The sequence below is a fragment of the Prinia subflava genome, chromosome 24 (assembly GCF_021018805.1).
Source record: "Prinia subflava isolate CZ2003 ecotype Zambia chromosome 24, Cam_Psub_1.2, whole genome shotgun sequence".
Lineage (NCBI taxonomy): Eukaryota > Metazoa > Chordata > Aves > Passeriformes > Cisticolidae > Prinia > Prinia subflava.
In genome coordinates this window covers 3072291-3090122 of record NC_086270.1, presented here as the reverse complement: position 1 = coordinate 3090122, position 17832 = coordinate 3072291, and the positions used below count along the sequence as shown (strand labels likewise).

Here is a 17832-nt window from a genome sequence, read left to right as displayed (position 1 = left end):
ACCCCTGGCCCTGCTCTAAATCCACAGAACCGGGCAGAGCATCCCTTTTCCATCCCGTTTCCCTCCCTGACCTGTCCTTCCCGGGAAGCGCAAATCCCGACCCTGTGTCTGGACTTTGTTAATAACATCATAAACCCCTGGAGCATCATTCCCACAACGGGCCCAGGTGTGTGTTCCTGGCTGGGAAAGCCACAGGAATTGAGGCTGTCAAAGCATTCCCGCCTCGTGTTGTTCTCCCGAAGCAGGAGCAGCAGCTCCTGCTGTCCTGAGAGAATGGCTGGAGCAGAACCCAGATGGGATTTTGGAGTCAGAGCTGCACAGACAGCACAGAATCCCACGCATCACTCAGTCCTGGCTTCCCGTTTGGTCCAAGAGGTCTTTACATCATGTTTGGAAGACACCAGGATGAGCAAACCTCGGGGCTTGAGCTCAGGTTTCCGTGCCCAAAGCCCCAGGATGTGCCCTGCAAACAGAACTGACACCTAACGCGGGGCTGCAGGAGGTGCTGGGCATTTCAGACAGCCCTGTCCTGCTTTCAGTCCCAGCTCCCACACTCTGGCCTCCTCCAAAAGCTCTTCCAGTCCTTCCTGCAGTATTTATAGTGCAGTGCAGCTGTCTGAGGAGACAAATCCTCACCTCACATAGAGAAGGTGAAAGAGCTAACAGCTCTTGTATTTATTAATTCCATGTCTCTGATATAGAATCCCCTGTCCAGGCAGGTACAGTCCATGAACACCAAATTTTCTCTGTAATTTCCCAAACATTATAAAAACAGGCCCATTCTGAACCCTGCCCCTGGGGTTTGAAATTTCGGCTTCCTTAAGGATCCTGGGAGATGTCACCCATACATATTTCTTTTACTTGCAAACTTTTAATGCAAATGAAATAGCTATATTGTGGTAATGAGTTCCACAGGTGACACATTGTGTACAAGTTTTAATTAAAAGTTAAATAGTTTAAGACATTTGTTTACAGGCAACAGTATTGGTTGCTCACTCTGTACATTGCATTTATTGGACAGCAATAAGGAAAAACAGAACATTTGGCACGAGAATGCCATTTATTATTATTATTAATTTTGGACACATGAACACAAAATATCCCTGCAGGCTAAAAAAAAAAATACATTGCAATTGTACACGACCAGCATCTTATCTCGACACGGGGCTGTGAGCCCCAGGACAGTTTAGAAAGTACCTCGTATTGCTAGAGACATACATCCAGTCCAAAGTTAATAAAATACCATTTGAAACATTACAAGTCTAACAATATAGAAACCAAAAAATTACATCAGAAGTCAAACTGAACAAATGCAAACATTTTACATTGAAGTTGCAGCCTCTAGACATAGAAATATGAAAATGTCAATAGCAAGGTCTAAGAAAATCTGTAAGTGATATTTAGTGCAAGATCTTTCCTCCAGTGCACAGGGAAAGAGCCTCGCAGTGGATCAGGATCAGGATGGATCCAATGCCCTCTGGCCCTGCCTTCTGAAAATGAAAGCAGAGTCACTCCCTCGCTATTGAGCAAGAAAAACTCCTACAGCACATCCACAAAGGGGTCGGGGGTGTCAGACCCAGCTCTGAACCAGGGCCCTTCCCCACCCGAAGGGCCGAGCGAGGGTGGGCACCCACTGTGCACCCACCTCTGCCCTTTGGGTGGGGCTCCGGGCACGGCCCTGGGGAACTCACAGCAATTCAAGAGCCAGACTGTGGAGACAGGCTAACCAGGGATTGCCAGAGCTTGTCCAGAACTCAGCAGGGACAAAGCAAGCAGAACCGGGTGGAAAACAGGATTTCTGCCCCCTCCCCCCATTTTTTTTATATATATATATTTAATATATATCAACCATCCCCTTCCCCAACTCTTTGAACTTTGCTACATTTAAAATCTTTCACACCACAGAGCTAAACAGTGGCCAACAGGCTTTATTTATAAAAAAAACCCAAAAAAACAAAAATCAAAACACCCTAAAACTACAGCTACAGAATGCACATCTTCCCATTGATTGACACATGCAGAACGAGTCACTCAGGCCCACAGGGCTCACCCAGGTCCTCAAGTCCTCCAGACTTGGGCTCAGACCTGCCTAGGGCAGCACTGCTGCAACTTGCATCCTGAACTTCAGTGCTTTTCCCCCTAAACTCCAGCCCTGTGCCCAGGGTGGGCTCACACCAGCCCTGCTCGGGTGCTGGCCCAGGGCTCACCAGGGGCTGATGCTCCGCCTGGTCTGAGGTCAAATATCCAGCCACAGGCAAACCAAGGAGAGGCTCTCCCTTCCCTCAGTCTCAACCAGGAGTGCTTGGCACTGGACAACGAATTGGTGATAAAGTTCATTTTTTATGCACCCTTGTTAAACCAGCCCCATTCCTAGTGCACAAACTCAAATCAGGGATCTTGGATCCTACCACCTCCGACAGGTGCTCAGGTGCTTTTCAAGGTGCCAAAGTTCTCTCCGTGTGTGTTGGGTCAGTCAAGAGTTCACTCTAAAAAGGGTTTTTGTGTCTTCTCCCTGAACGAGTACTGAGAAAAGCAGCGGTCAGTCTCCCACCCACATGTCCTGATTTTATTACACAAGTGAGGTATTCTTTAAAAAAAAAGTTAAAAAACTTAAAAGAAGCTTTTTGTTTTTTTCAATCTAAACCTGTCTTGGCATGTGCCAGGAGCAGGGTTCACTTCAGTCCCATTTTCAACAGAAATAAAAAGAGGTTAAACTTAATTTATGAGACGTACTACTGGCAAGAAGGTTATAAAACTGTTTGAAGATGTTCAGTGTACTCTGGTACAACTGAAAACAACAGCATTTAGAAATGTAAACTTTCATTTATTTACAAGCTTAAAGACTGAAGGAAACAGCATTTCCTATTGCTGAAATTTGGAGGGGGCTGGTTCCTAAGCTTTGGGACAGCAGACAACTTAGCAGCAAACCCCACACGAGTATCAGAGACCACAGTGCAATCCTTGGGCTTCTCAAACTCCTCCTCAGTTTAGGAATAAGCTTTAATCTGCACTAACTCAGGTATACAGTAAGGAATCTAATCTTAAATTACTACGTTCGTGGATTACAGGAGTACCAGGGAAACCAGGTCCCTGTTGTGGATGACAGGTTGCAGCTGAAAAAAGCCAAGCAGATTAAAAACCCTAATTTCTAGGCTGGGACAGAATCAGCATTTGAGACTCACACGGGTTCAACATGCTGTAAATGCAGTTGTGTGGGCAACCCAGATTCCCAGGAAAAAAAAACAGTTCAAAATGCTGGTACAAGTCCTCAGGTTGCCTGGCACACAATACATTTCAACTGCACACATTGGCCTTTCCTACATGGAACACCCAGTTTCCAAGCTTATAAAAAATGTTGTAGACAGGACACCAACAGTGAATATAAAACAGTTAAAAATAATTCTTAAAAAAAGCATGGAAATGCGTCTTTTCTAATTTGTTTCAGAAACTGCCAAATTGTGTGTTCAGAAAACGACACGAGAATGTTGGTTAAACTCATGCACAATCCTCAGCTAGAAAATTACACTGTTTGGGGGGGCTTAAAAAACAAAGATTTATTGCCAAAGTTAAACCTTCTATGAGAAAAAAGTTTTAAAATCACTTAGATTTATCAAACCACACAGCAGCATAAAGTGGGCACTTTTGTAAAAGTTTGCAAAATACCTAAAAGCTAAATTTTTTTTTTTGTTTTATCATTTTTAGAGGGGGGAAATGATGGTTCAGTACTTGTTACGATACCATGGCAGTATTATTTATAACCATTATCATTAAAATCTACTGACAGGCATCACTATTGGTTATATTACACATTCACAGAACAAGAACCACCTATTAACTCGCAGTATAGTGCAATTGCTTTGCAGCCCAAGTCTGCAGAGATTAAAAAGATAATTAGTAAAACTGACAAAAAACTGCAATACCTGTGAAAGTTATGTTCGTTAAAAGGCATTTACAGTAGTGAAGTCTAAAATCTCCATTAAAAAATCTATGGCCCCACACGACAGAAGGATTACAGCGAGCTGGATAAAACATTTTGCCATCACATCATACTCACGAAGCAGGGCACGGAGACAGAGCAGCAGTCACCGTCAGCTCATGGGATGAGGAGAACTGAAAAACCACAGCTAGCAAAAGATTTGATAGAAACCTTTCGTGCCAAGTCCTTGAAAAATTTCAGGATGATCGGCCTTTGCGCTTTTGAGGTAAAAATTCAGTCCAATGCATCAGAAAAGACAAGTCTATGGATTTCTAGTACAGAAAACAATGAAACAAATGGCTCAATTGTGTTGGTGCATCAGACGTTGCAGTGAAGAACAGATTCAGTGCGACTGTCCGGAGCTGCTGGTAGTGGGCAGTCCGAAATCCCCCTGCCCTGGAGAGAGCAGGAGGCTTCCAAACGCTTCAGGACTGCATGGGTTGTTGTTTTGCCTCATCTTCCCAGGTGCTCTCAAGCGAAATACATGGTGTGCTGGGTGTCGTGGTGGATCTGCACGGCCTTGGCCAGCGCCTGCGGATCGCGGCCGTTGCTCTGCCCCGACACGTGGCTGCCCTCAGCGCTGTGGGCAGACACACACCCATCAACACCCGGCACAAACAGCACAGCTCAGCTTCCCTATTTGCTTACCAGGACGATGGGGACACTCCTTACCTGTCGTGATCCTTGTCCACAAGGTGGTACCTGGCCCGGAATGCCACCAGGCGGGCGTAGTAGGCGGGCGCGGGGATGGAGACGGAGCGGGTGCAGCGCACGTACGTGTGGCACAGCTGGTACGTCAGCAGCTGCAGCTCGTCTGCTGTGAAGCAGTTGTCATCCCACAGCACCTGGTAGTGGGAGGGACGGCTGGTTCCCTGCAGAGAACAGGTGAGCAGTCAGCTGGACAGCAACAGAGGTGGTACCTGCAGGCTGCACCTTCCAGCAGGCACTGACACACTCTGACTCTGCCAAGTGACAAAAACAAGTGACATTTCCCATGGGGACAACTACAAGGATTTAGCTGCACAGCCTGAGCACAGTAGAGCTGACATTACCTGAATTCCTGCATGGCTACAGAGGTAAAAGTCAAATTCAGAGGGATGTGTGATGGTGCTGTCCACTGTAGTGCCTGCTGGTACGTTGCCACTTTTACCCACCTAGTGAGAAAGGTTTATTATTAGTCCGTGGGCTTTTTTGGAAGTGACCCCAAAATGCTTTCAAAGGTAGGCTCTATTGAAAGCTGCTGGAGAATTTACTGCTCGAAAAGGTGAAAAAATATAAAGGCCGTTTACACAGGAGGAATGAAAATGTTCTCTGTGAATTCATTTTTAGAAACTTCGCCAAATCCGACTGGTGTGTCATCAGAAGAAAATAAAACCCTTGCCAGCACTATTAAAACTGCAGAGTGGGATAAAGCCTACACAAGTAATTCAGGATCTGAAAATGCAGGTTCCTGAGATAAATTTATTTCGTATCCTTGTTTGCTCTCACACCCCAGAGATCTGGGTTTTTAAGCAAACCTCAGATCAAGTGCTTCCCTAAAGAAGGTTCCTCAGCTGGCCTGTGGGTTTGTGCTACAAGCACATCTTAGATGCCTCTGGAGACAAAACAGGGAACAGAGTCAACAGCCAGGTCAGCTCATCATCAGCAATCCTGGACTATAAAAACCCAGGACACACATCCAGGTACACAAATACTGGAATACCAAGCATACCTATTCCAAAAGAGTTAACAAGCTGTTCCATCTGATGTAAAGCAACAAAAAAGTGAGGAACTGGTTATTTTGGCAGAGAAAGCCTGTTACCACCCAGTACTGCTGCTGCTTTACAGCTTTAGTGGGCAAGACAAATCCCACGCCACTGAATCAAACAATCCCACTTTCCTCCCCCTCATGGAGTCAGTACTTGCCCTTTCAGTTTTGTCAGCACAGAACAGCCTGGTGTGATGCCTTTTCTGCACAACAATGTAGGTTATTCCAGGTCTGTAATCTTCTTCCAAACTAATGCAGGCCTTCCGGATGGCAATCAGCTCTGGCCAAGCTACCTACAAGCAGAAGATTTAACTATTATGTGATGAATTCAGTAGATATTTGATTCTTTTTTTAACCTGTGTACAAATGCCATATCGTAAGGGACACAATCAGACTGGTAAATGTACATTGTGCTTGCCCAGGACAATTCAAGGAAACTTTATTTTTCCAATAACAAGTATAATAACTCTCCAGGCAGCAACTGACAGAACAAGAGGACACAGTCTGAAGCTGCACCAAGGGAAATAGAGGTTGGATATTAGGAAAAGGTTTTGTACAGAAAGAGTGATAAAGGACTGGAATGGTTTGCCAGGGAGGTGGTGGAGTCACCATCCCTGGATGTGTTTAAAGAAAGATTGGATGTGGCACTGGTGCCATGGTTTAGTTGAGGTGTTAGGGCTGGGTTGGACTCAATCTTGAAGGTCTCTTCCAACCCAGTGATTCTGTGATAATCCATATAAATAAATGTGTTTTTCCAAGATCCAATCCCTTATAATCCACATAACTATATATCAATCCCTTTCCACAAGCAACAAGAAATTATCACTCAATACCTGTTTCATCTGTCCTTCCGACACTCCCCCTCTGTAGTAAATGATCCTCGTGGGCTTGAAGCGAGTGGATTTGTAGAACTGGATCAAGAGCTCCCTCACCATGTTGGTGAGGTCCTGGATCACCTCCTGGCTGTAGAGCAGCTCCTGGGAGGTCTCCTGGCGCGAGGTCTGCACGCGCACCGTGGCACAGTAGCGGCTGGGGTGCCCGTCCATGCTGCCCACCACGGCCGCGATGGACGGCTTCTTCCCGTCCCCGGCCGGAGGGTGAGTGACGTCTGCTCCCAAAAAGATCACTGGCTGCTGGAACACCGAGGGCCTGTTTGGTAAGATTGAGGTTTGTTAGTTAGAATCATGGAATTCTAGAAAGGTTTGGGTTGGAAAAAGAGCTTAAAGCCCAGCCAGGTCCACTCCCTGCCCTGGGCAAGGACACCTTCCACTATCTCAGGTTGCTCCAAGCCCTGTCCAGCCTGGCTTTGAACACTTCCAGGGATGGGGCAGCCACAGCTTCTCTGGGCAACCTGTGCCAGGGCCTCAGGGCCTCACCACCCTCACAGGGAACAATTTCTCCCTAATCTCTAATCTAGATGTGCCCTCTTTCAGTTTGAAGCCATTACTGAAGTTCCTCTCTGGCCTCCTTGTTGGCCCCTTCAGCTATTGCAAGGTGCTGCGAGGTTTTCACAAAATCTTCTCTTCTCCAGGCTAAATAAACCCAACTTCCTCACCCTGACTTGAGAGGAGAGGTGGCTTCTTACCAACTCATAATAATAAATAAGAACAGCAAAAAGAAAGAGGGCCAGGAATAAAAGAAAAATTACAGCTGAAGAAGGTGCATCCAAAGCACTGAACAGAATTAAATTAAGAATTAAAACCTCTGAGTCTTTAAGGGCAAAATTCTGTACCTACAGCACTTACAGTCCAGAAAGAACAGAAAGTGACAAGGACAGGATCAAAGGCAGACTGAGTTACAAGCATTGATTCCAAGTCACTCCTCCTCACTCCTTCTCTTTCAATTTGGACGCAAACACAGGATGCTTTTGGAGGTTGCAAGAGGAAAAGGTACATTGAGTGAATCCAAAGGCAGGAAAGAGACAGGGAAAAAACTCGGTGAGTTTGGTGTGTCTGAGTGTTGGCTGGCTTTGACTCCCCTTGGCTCAGAGCTAACTGGGAACACTCCAAATGCAGATATATCCTCCACTGTCCACTCCAAACTGTGGGAATTTCTAAACCATGTATTATTTTGAAAAGTATCTTTTTAGCAAATATAACAAAACAACACCATTTTCCTTGACAATGCAGACATTACGAAGAGCTTTTGATTGGATCTCACCTTTGATGAGGTACCAGAACATTGTTGATTCCTCCGAGCTTGGCGTTGATCTTCAGACACAGGTTGGACAGGGTTTGTGGTGAGGTTTTGACCACGTTCTTTACCTGAACACACTGTGTGGCCATGCCTAGAAGAGTATCTCCAACCCGCTTGACTTCAGCTGTGACAGAAAATAAGGCAGTGGTTCCTGCTTGCTCTTATTTTTTTTCAAATGTTACTGTAATTCAGATCCTTGAAACTTCACTAACAAAGGTTCAGTTTGCTATTTGGTAATATACAACTTCTCCAACCAGGCCTGACAAGCCAGCTCCAAAACACCCTTTTGAAGAGAACCCATTGCCTCCTCTGCCTCCTTCCTACCACCCACTTGCAGTACAACTCCTGATCACTTTACAGCCCCTTCTCCATACCATACACAGGCGTCTTCCCAGGCAGAATCACCACGATGAGCTGCAGGCCAACATAAGTCAGCTTTAAATGTTTGAACATGGGCTCCACGCTGTCTGCACCCTGGGCATACTTGCAGAAGCAGGGCTGGCCCTGGATGGGCATGCCGGCGTCCTTGGAGATCTTGCGCAGCTGGTCTGTGAAACTCCTGAAATAGAAGTGGATTTTTTCTGGCCTTTTCACTATGGTTCACTCATCAGTTTTATCAACCAGATCTACGCTGTTTCTGCTATTTCACAGTACTACAGTAATTATTTTTTAGCAATTCTACCCCCATCAGGAACTCACTAGTACGATTTTAATCCTCTCTGAGGAAGGTCATCAGCTTCTGTAATTTTACAAGCCTTACAGAAATAGATATACAGAGATGAACATCCTGAGGCAGACACCCAAACTAATACTGATGCTCTGGTAAATTTTTACTTATCCACCTAATTTATCTGAGCATTATTGCAACCATGATTTTTACCAATCAGTGGTTCACAGAACCTCTTCCTTTAGGATTCTGTGGTGTAATTTGAAGAGCAGGGGAAAATCAATTCATACCACACATCACCTTTCAGAAACACAAGAAAAATACACCTTGAAATAGAATCCTGAATAAATAGGAAAATACTTACTTTAGCAAGTCTTCCCTGCATTGTTTTTGAGGAGCAAAACAGGCAACAGCCCAAACTTTAATCTCAATGCCAGCATAGAACTGCTTCCCTCTCATGTCCCACACGCCTTGGTTTGGTGTGGCCACAGTCTTGTTCTAGGTAAAAACCAAAGGCAAATTAGAAATCAAGTGCTGCTCCATTTTGACTGTAGCCCACCAGAGAAAGCCTCATGAGAAGATACACGAAACACCTCATGAATTTCAATAACCTCAGGATAAGGAGTTTTACAAGACATGGAAACTCACCCTGCCTCCATATTGCAGCATTGGGGCTGGCAGAACTCTGCCTGTCAGCTCTGTCATTTCATTATGGACAACAATTCCAAACTCCTTCAGATAGGGATCAGGCCCACCAACCATACTGTTACTCTTCACCTGGGGACAAGACAAGTACTGATGTCACTACACTAAAGCTTCAGGTAACTCTGCCCTCTTTGTCATCAACAGCCTTTCTGTTGAGAAGGATTTGTTTCAATAAAGACAGATTTTTAAACTTCTCTCTTGGTCATGCTGCTGAACAAATCATCTGCTCCAATGCTTTGGAAAAGCCATGAGAAGTGACACACACAGAATGTGCAGCTGGAAAAATACTCACCAGTCTGCTGATCTCCTCCTGCCTGTCTGGGGCAGACCTGGCTGTTGCTTTGATCATGGTCGAGGTCTGATTGTCTGTGAGCTTCTTGATGCACCTCTGGCCAGCCACAATGTTACACACCTGCACAGGAGCAGGGAGAGGTGCTGTGACACCGTTTAACAGAGGACACCCCCAGTGCAGGACTTGGATCCTTACCTCCAGTGGCAGGTACGTGTGTTTCTGCTCCTGTCCCACTTGGAGACAGGGCAGGTGAGGGTATTTCAGCTGCAGACTGTACTTCTGTTTAAAATACTGAGCTACTGTGCACTCCATGGCCTGCCCATTCTCCAGCTGCAGAGGGAACCTAGAAATGACATTTGTTCTGGTTAGATTTTGGCAGATGTTTTTAAAGGAAAAAATGGTATGAAAAAACTATTCCGTGCTACCTTTAGCAAATCTCTGTTTTCCTTAGTTACTGAATCTCTTCTCTATGAAAAGATTTTAGACTATATACTAAATTTCTTGTATTTCAGCTATTTTTAAAAATAGGAGCTTTTGATAACTGCATGTAAAAGCCAGGATATAGCTCAGTTTTCCTGGGCTGAAGGAAATAAAACAGTAGTCAAAACCCACACTATTCATCTCCACTAGGACTAAACATTCCTGTAAAGCCACACAGCTGCCTCACCTCCAGAATCAACTATTCCTGCATAAACAATATACCAAATATATTCCAGATATATTTAATAGGTTGAAGATTTTAAGAACTGTCAGGCAGTGCTTGATACGTACGTCTGGTGACTGGCTGGTCGCCGGGTAACGTTGCAAACTCGGTATTTTCTCTTCATCTGGCCACAGTGGGTAACCTCTACTTTTAGACCTGAAAACCCAACAGAAAATAAATTCAGGGACAGGAATCACCTTTGAAGAGGATGAAAACAAAAAGGAACAGCCCAGTTCTCCATGTGCCTTGCAAAATTTCATTATAACATAGCATGAGCAGGTTTCAGTATTTTCTTGCAGCAGCTTTAGGACAAGCTTTTACCTCTGATTTCTTTGGTAAACTTGACACGCTGGGAGTCTGTCAGAGGTTTGCTTTGTTCACTGATGTTCTGGATGTCCAAGACCTCGCACATGAACTCAATGATAGGCTGGGCACGATAGAAAGCAGTCGCTGACACTAAGATAATAAGACAGGACAATTAACTGGGAGGCACAAAGAACTCTGTTACATGAGTGAGACAGGATCTCCTACACACCATCGATGTTGAGCATCATGTTCCACATGGCAGGACGGACCGACTGGTGGAAGCCAAACCAGACCTCCCTGCCCCCTCCCAGGGGGTGGTAATAACCTTCAGGAGGGGAGAAAAAGGAGCGACCCACAGGGGTGTACCTGAAAAAAAAGAAAGAAAATGAATATTCTGATCATTTCTTCCCAATATACTTTTTACGTTCACACTATGGTGTTTAAAACATATTTCTACAGCATGTTATAACTGTCAGAGCTGACTTATAGCAGGCACACAAAGCCTTTTCTGACAGTGCAGCTGGAAAGGGTACAGCAAATTCCTGTTAGAAACATGACCAGCAGACACAAGGCCTCAGTTCAGATCACATTTCCCTATTCTAGTGCAAATTTGTAAGGCAGGTGTTGAATTACATGGCTGTATCCCTCATCCCTTCCACCACAGGAGTGTAATGGGCAGCAGAGCAGCAGAGCAGCAGCAAGGGGTAACAAACACAAATGTTAAGATGGATAGAAGGCACATCCAGTCAGGAAAGCCCCACAAGTACCCACCTCATGGAGGGAAGGTGCCGTGTGATTACATCCAGTGCCTGCACAGAATCTTCAGGGACTTCATTCAAGTGCCCTGCCAGAGCTTCCAGCAGCATCTGAAGGCTGACAACTGACACCCACTGAATGGAAACCTTAAATGTCTGGTCCTTCCCTTCTCCTGGAAGTGTAACCTCCATATCCACCTGCCATGGGCACAAGAAAATTAAGCACAGGCTTTTATTATGGATTGCAGACAGACACAACACTCAGCAATGGTACAGTTTTCTCCTAGGTGTCCTTTGAATCTGTATTTTTGATTATTAGTTTGTGTAATGACCTTAAAATATTACAATTGGTTCCCTCAGGACTTTGAAAGTTTGTCATTTATTCATCTGAGAAACTGCACTGAAGCATCTTTAAATGTAAATTTAAAGCAGTAATTAGTATGGTGACATCAAAGCTCTGGAGAACGGTGAGTCATTTTTTTAAGTCAGCCAATTAATAACAAGATGTTTTGTGAACCAAATGGGTAGGCAAGAAAACCTTTTGGTCAAAAAGGAGACTTGCTGGGAAACACAAATCTCAGAGTTCTGGCACAGCTCATGGGATGATTCTCACACCCCACAGCACAGAGAAAAACTGTGAACTCATCCTGGACAATCCCAAGGCACAGCAATGACCAGATCCCTTGGGAGATCAGTAGATGGGGTGAAATTTTAGAGCTGGGGTCCAAACTCAAGGAACAATTCATCTGGTTGTTCCCACGGAACAGGAGATCGCATCTCCACAGCACAACCAAACCCAACTGGAGTCATCATCAGCTAAAATGACTTGATCATGCAGCAACAGAATGAGGGTCAGAACAGGGAAAAGGGAAGTTCCCATCAGGGTGAAAGAAAAAAGTCTCCTTGCAGCTATAAGAGCACAACATAGTTGTCATGTCTTGTGATATTCTGTAGCTGAAGAACTGGGAATTAAGAAACCCAAAGACACAAACTTCAGTAAAACACCGGTGAGCTCCTAGAGACCCTGACTGCTCATGTCTGTCATTTCCAAGACTACACTAATAGGTGTGACAGTATTTTGGGTTTATGTCAATAAAAGACCACTTTTCAAATGACACTGTAACAGTTTTCCTGTAGAAACTTAAAGCAACACTTACCCTGTCCCTGCCAATGGGTAAGGGGTGTGCCGTGTACATGTTCCGCTTGCCATCGTAGCCAGGCTGCCGATCCCCAAATATCTGCATCTTGAAGTGCCTCACCATCGTATCCACCACCTCCCTAGGCAGTGATTCATTGAGTTAAGTGGAAAAACAGAAAATTCAGTAATGGGCTTACACAATTTCAAATTATTTTTTTCACTTTTTCTTAAAGGAGCAAGATATGAAAAACAATAATGCACAAAAGCACCCCCAGGTCACAGCAGAAGCTGTGAATGTCACCTCCAGGTTAAGACACCTGACTGGCACACACAGGTGTCTGTACAGGTGTCTGTGCTGACAGCTACAGCTCAAACAAGCAGAGGAACCTGGAGAGATGTTCACACACAGGAGCAGACACAAGCATCTGCCTTGGGGTGGGTGGGAACGCTCTGTGGATTGATCCACGTGTGGACTCCAAAATCTACAAGCTGAAATGCTCCCCTCAGCTGCTACACGTTTGTGTAACAGACTGTGGAACAATTACCAGGGACATTGACTTGTAGACTGTAAAATAAAACCAGCTGGAGGTCAATGCTCAGTACATTTCCCAGAGCCTTCCAGATTACAGGCCAATTGCAAGAATATTATAGTTCACTGAAAAGCAACTGCTGACCACAGTACAAACACAAACAGGCCTTTAGCAGATGGAGAACTCCTAGGATGCACAGCTTCCTTACATTCAGGAACATACACTTAAATATACACTTTTAAATCAATAAACTTTTATTAAGTAACTCCTACCTGTTGACTCTTCGGGGGCGTTTCTCTGGTTTGATATCTACATCATAGTGATAAACATCAATCTTGGGGATCTGCACCTGGAAGTGGTTGGCCAGGAGCCGGATGGGTTTCCCAACAGTGCCCAGGCCTGGGCGCCGGGGTGGCTGGAAAAGGCTTGTAGGGGGCCCTGGGAAAGTCAAATAAATATGTATGAGATGTGATAGCCCACTCCATGCACCCCTCAGGTGTGCTATGGGTGACTGTTTGAATGGGCAGGAAGAATTCTTAAATTTTCTGAGGCGTTCAAAGAGGCTCAGCCTTCCAGCTGCTCAGAACTTCAAGGTAAAAAACATGTTCCCTAAAGCATGTATAGGTAGGTGCCATAAATCATTCTTTTAATTTTAGTGGCATTTATTCATGACCGTGGTTAAGAACTTCACAGAGTCCTGAGAGGGAATGCAACCATACAGATATTATGTATTTTCATGTAATGCAAAAATAAATACATCCCTACCTCCATGTCTAAAACAAACCAACAGCCACAAAAGCCACATTTTGTCATTGTTTTCATTACAGACCTAAAGTTCAGATGTCAACGATCCAATTTAAAATTCCAATGTAAAGACAGAAGTGAGGAAAGGTTTAGGCTTTTCTCTAAGTAGAGGGATAAGGGAGAAAGCATTAGACAGCTATGGACTCCTACAGACATGGAAGTGATATTTTGTTGGGACAAAAGAAGATCTTCAGGAACAGATCTAAGGAGGAAATTATTAGAGGCCTGGAAGCATTACTCACATGCAAGCTAGTCACTAGGGAAGCCTTTAGTTACCCTCCTCAAAGTGTTAAGATCTGAGATACCATGTTAACGAGATTAAACTGACTATTTTTTAAATCGATCAGAGCCTCAGCTGACACTGCACATAAAGCAAATGACATTGGTATATTTTCATGGGTTTGTCTATATCTGAGCAGGGCTCAGTGTGATCAAAGTGTCTTCCCTCTGTTGTAGAGTAGCAAAGGAGCGGGCAAGCAGCCTCACTAGAATGCAATAATAAACCTATCATAAAACTTAGGGCAAATTTAGCATTATAACTTCACAGCATCCATGTAACTCAAAGTCTCAGAGTTTGTACCAGGAGAGAGGAAAGGCAGGTGACTCCTATTTGGGTACACTTCAGGGTGCAGCAATAAACTTTAACACAACCATAAACTAAACCCAGGACCAAATCCCAGGAGATTCCACACTGGATTTAAAAGCCATCCACTGGCAACTGCACTACCAAATAAAATTACCAACCTGAGGACACCAGGTGTGGAATATTTTTAAGCAGAAGGAAGACAGAGCATGTAGGCAGCTGAAGCTCACTGTCCTGCAGTGGCAGGGGGCTGCTGGGGACAGACAGCCCACAGGACACATTCCTGGCTCTGCACCCGTCTGAACGGATCATGCTCCGTCACGGTCACACCAGTTGTGGGGCACAGTTAGTGTTTAAAAAAACTACAGCTGCCTTGACAAGCATGAATCATTGAGGGCAATCAAAGTTTGCTGTGCTTATTTGGATACGAGAGATGATCCATTAATCCCATGCTAATTAGTCTGAAGGAAGTGCAGGCACTGACCTCCTGCAAGAGATTAAATGACAACTATATTTACCCATTTTCCTCCCTTGGTATTGACAAGTTCTGCAAACGCGCACAGCAAGGCTGCCCTCTGTTCTGACCAAAGGAGATAAAACTTACATCTTCTCCCTCCTAAAGTTATTTCTCAAAGGATTCTAGAGAATCAGCTAAAAACTGTTTTCCCATTTGAAGCCAGGCTGCCCTGGCATCACAGGATTTTTATCTGATCAGTCTGACAAGGGTTGTATGTGCTGTTATATTTTAATTTCTCTTACCCCACAACCATTATGTATTAAGCACCTCAACAGAATTGCTTCAGACAGGAAGCACTTTTCAAAACTGAAAGAGGATCTGCTTCTCCAGCTGGAACTCAGGGAGGCCACGATACATCACACACATACAGCAGGCTCTGAGTCAGCCCTCACTACCTCAAACTCTGGATTCTTCTGGAATTGCACCTTTGTGTCAATAAACGTCTCCTATCACACCAAAATTAACATCACTTTGCTTATACCAATCGTTTGAATGGGAACTTGATGGGTGAGGTGTACAGGCCACTGAGGGCTAGAAATACATTCTGCAGGCATTTAATGAGAGAATAATCATGGAATAAGCATGGAAAGCACCACATGCAAAAAATATTTAAGCGAAGTTTGTTAAAGAAATAAACAGCCTTATTTTCAGACAGTATCACCTTAAACTCTCAGCAATAGCTCAATGTCAAATATAAAACTTAGCACTGCACAGGTTGCAGGGCGCGCATCGCTGTGACACTACAGCCCTGCCGGTCCCCGTCCCCTCGCGGGCTCTGTCCCGCTCCCAGCCCCGTCCCGTTCGCCCCGGGGAGGGCGAGGCGCGTTCCCCGGTAGCCCCGGCAGCAGCGGGGCCGTGAGGGCATCCGCAACACCCGCGCAAAGTTTCGCGACCCGCGGCGGCTCCTCCGCACCGGGCAGCGCTCGCAGCGGGCCCCGGCGCTGCCGGGGAGCCCCGCCGGGCCCGCGGCCTCCTTCCCCCGCTGTCACGGCCCGACAGGCCGCGGCCCCCGCGCCCCCCCCGCGGCTCTCACCGGGTCCCAGCGCCTCCATGGCGGCGGTGGCGGCCTCGCTGCTCTCGCCGCCGGCCCCGCCGCCCGCCCCGGGCCCCGCCGCCGGCCCCGCCGCCGCCGCGTAGCGCTTGATCTCGGGAATATTGGCGGCGGGGTGGGGGTCCGGCGCGGACACGGGGGCGGCGGGGCGGGAGGCGGCGGCGGCCGAGGAGGAGGATGAGGAGGAGGCAGCGGGGGCGCGGCGGGGAGCGCTCCCCGCGTTCCGCTTCCCCGAGCGGCGGCGCGAACAATCCCCGCGCTGCGCCCCCGCCGAGCCCGCGCGCGCCCCCGCCGCCGCCAGCACGCGCCCGAGCGCGCTCCCGGGACGGGGATGAGGAGGAGGAGGAGGAAGAGGAGGAAAAGGAGGAGGAGAAGGGAGGGAGGAAGAGGCCGCTCCGCGCTGCCCGGCGCCGCCGGCTCGCGCACGCGCGCCGCCCCCCCCCGCCCGCGGGAGCGCGCACGCCGCCCGCGCGACCCCGCGGCCGCAACAGGTGACGGCTGCGAATCGCGGAATCCCGGGATATGGAGGGTTCGGAGGGACCTCTGGACATCACCCAGTCCAACCCCCTGCCAAGGGAGGGTCACCGGAGCAGGTGACAGGAACGCGTCCAGGTGGGCTCGGAATGTCTCCGGGTAGGGAGACTCCACGCCCTCCCTGGACACCTGTTCCAGTGCTCGGCCACCCTCAACATAAAGAAGTTCTTCCTCATGTTAAGGTGAAATGTTGTGGTTTTGTTTATGGCCATTGCTCCTCATCCTGTTGCTGGGCACCAGCGAAAAGATCCTTTTCAGTGGTGCCCAGCAACAGGGTGAGGAGCAATGGCCATAAACTGAAACGCTTCCTTAGCATAAGGATGAACTTTCCATGAGAGTGGCCGAGCACTGGCACAGGATGCCCAGGGAGATTATGGAGTCTCCCTGTCCAGAGAGATTCCAAAGTCACCTGGACGCATTCCTGTGTCACCTGCTCTAGGTGACCCTGCCTTGGCAGGGGCATTGGATTGGATGATCTGCAGAGGCCCCCGCCAACCCCAACAATTTTGTGATTTGGTGAAAAGAGTCTGGCACTATTCTCTTGGCACCTGCCTTTGAGATGTTGGTATGGATTGATGGGATCCCCTCTCAGCTGTCCATTCTCCAGAATAACCAGGCCCAGCTCCTACAGTCTCTCCTTAACACAGAGATGCTCCAGACCCCCCATCATCTTTGTGGCCTCTGCTGGACCCCCCCCAGTATCTCCTTGTCTTTCTTGTCCTGAGGAGCCCAGAACTGGACACAGCATTTCAGATGTCCCTCACTAGGGCTGAGTGTCAGGATTCCCTCCCTGATCTGCTGGCTCTTCCCAGGGTCCATCTCACACATGTGGCCCTTCCAGAGCTGCCTCAGTAGAGGTGAGAGCTGCTGCCCCCCCAGGAAGGAGGGGATTGTCTGTACCTCTCCTGTTCTGTCCCCAAACCCAACACCTCTGTGCAGGTTGAATAATTAACCCAGAACTCCACCATGCTCACTCTGTGACAGCTACCCTGATGCTGCCTGCCTGCCCACAGTGGTACTTCTCCAGCTTTACCACTCCTCCACTGCTCCCCAAAACCAGGGAATTCTCTCTGCTCAATTACTGACACCCTCAATAACTCCCCGTACCAGCTAAACAGCCTCAGTGGGTTTAAAACACATGACAAAACAGGATTTGTACAAGTCAGGTGAGGCACAGCATGGCTGATGGTCTGTGAGGCCTGGACATCCACGAGTGCAGGCACAATCACGGGCATCACCCAGGAGCTGACCAGGCCATATCCCCCTACCCCCACAGACAATAAATAAATAAATTTCACAGAAATAAATTTCTCCTCTTTTAAAGGGAC

At 46.9% G+C, this 17832-nt stretch overlaps 1 protein-coding gene across 1 annotated transcript; it reads right to left on the bottom strand.

Annotated features, from left to right (window-relative positions):
- Positions 1 to 921: 921 nt before the first annotated feature.
- On the bottom strand, positions 922 to 16470 carry AGO4 (argonaute RISC component 4). Its single transcript, XM_063419172.1, has 18 exons — positions 15953 to 16470; positions 13288 to 13453; positions 12505 to 12625; positions 11364 to 11545; positions 10822 to 10958; positions 10608 to 10742; positions 10355 to 10442; positions 9779 to 9926; positions 9584 to 9703; positions 9235 to 9363; positions 8951 to 9084; positions 8294 to 8478; positions 7884 to 8043; positions 6557 to 6872; positions 5882 to 6016; positions 5029 to 5130; positions 4649 to 4848; positions 922 to 4556 (listed from the first exon to the last, which is right to left on the bottom strand). The coding sequence occupies exons 1-18, from the start codon at positions 15969 to 15971 to the stop codon at positions 4448 to 4450; spliced, it is 2586 nt and encodes an 861-aa protein (XP_063275242.1). The 5' UTR covers positions 15972 to 16470; the 3' UTR covers positions 922 to 4447.
- Between the last annotated feature and the right edge of the window lie 1362 nt (positions 16471 to 17832).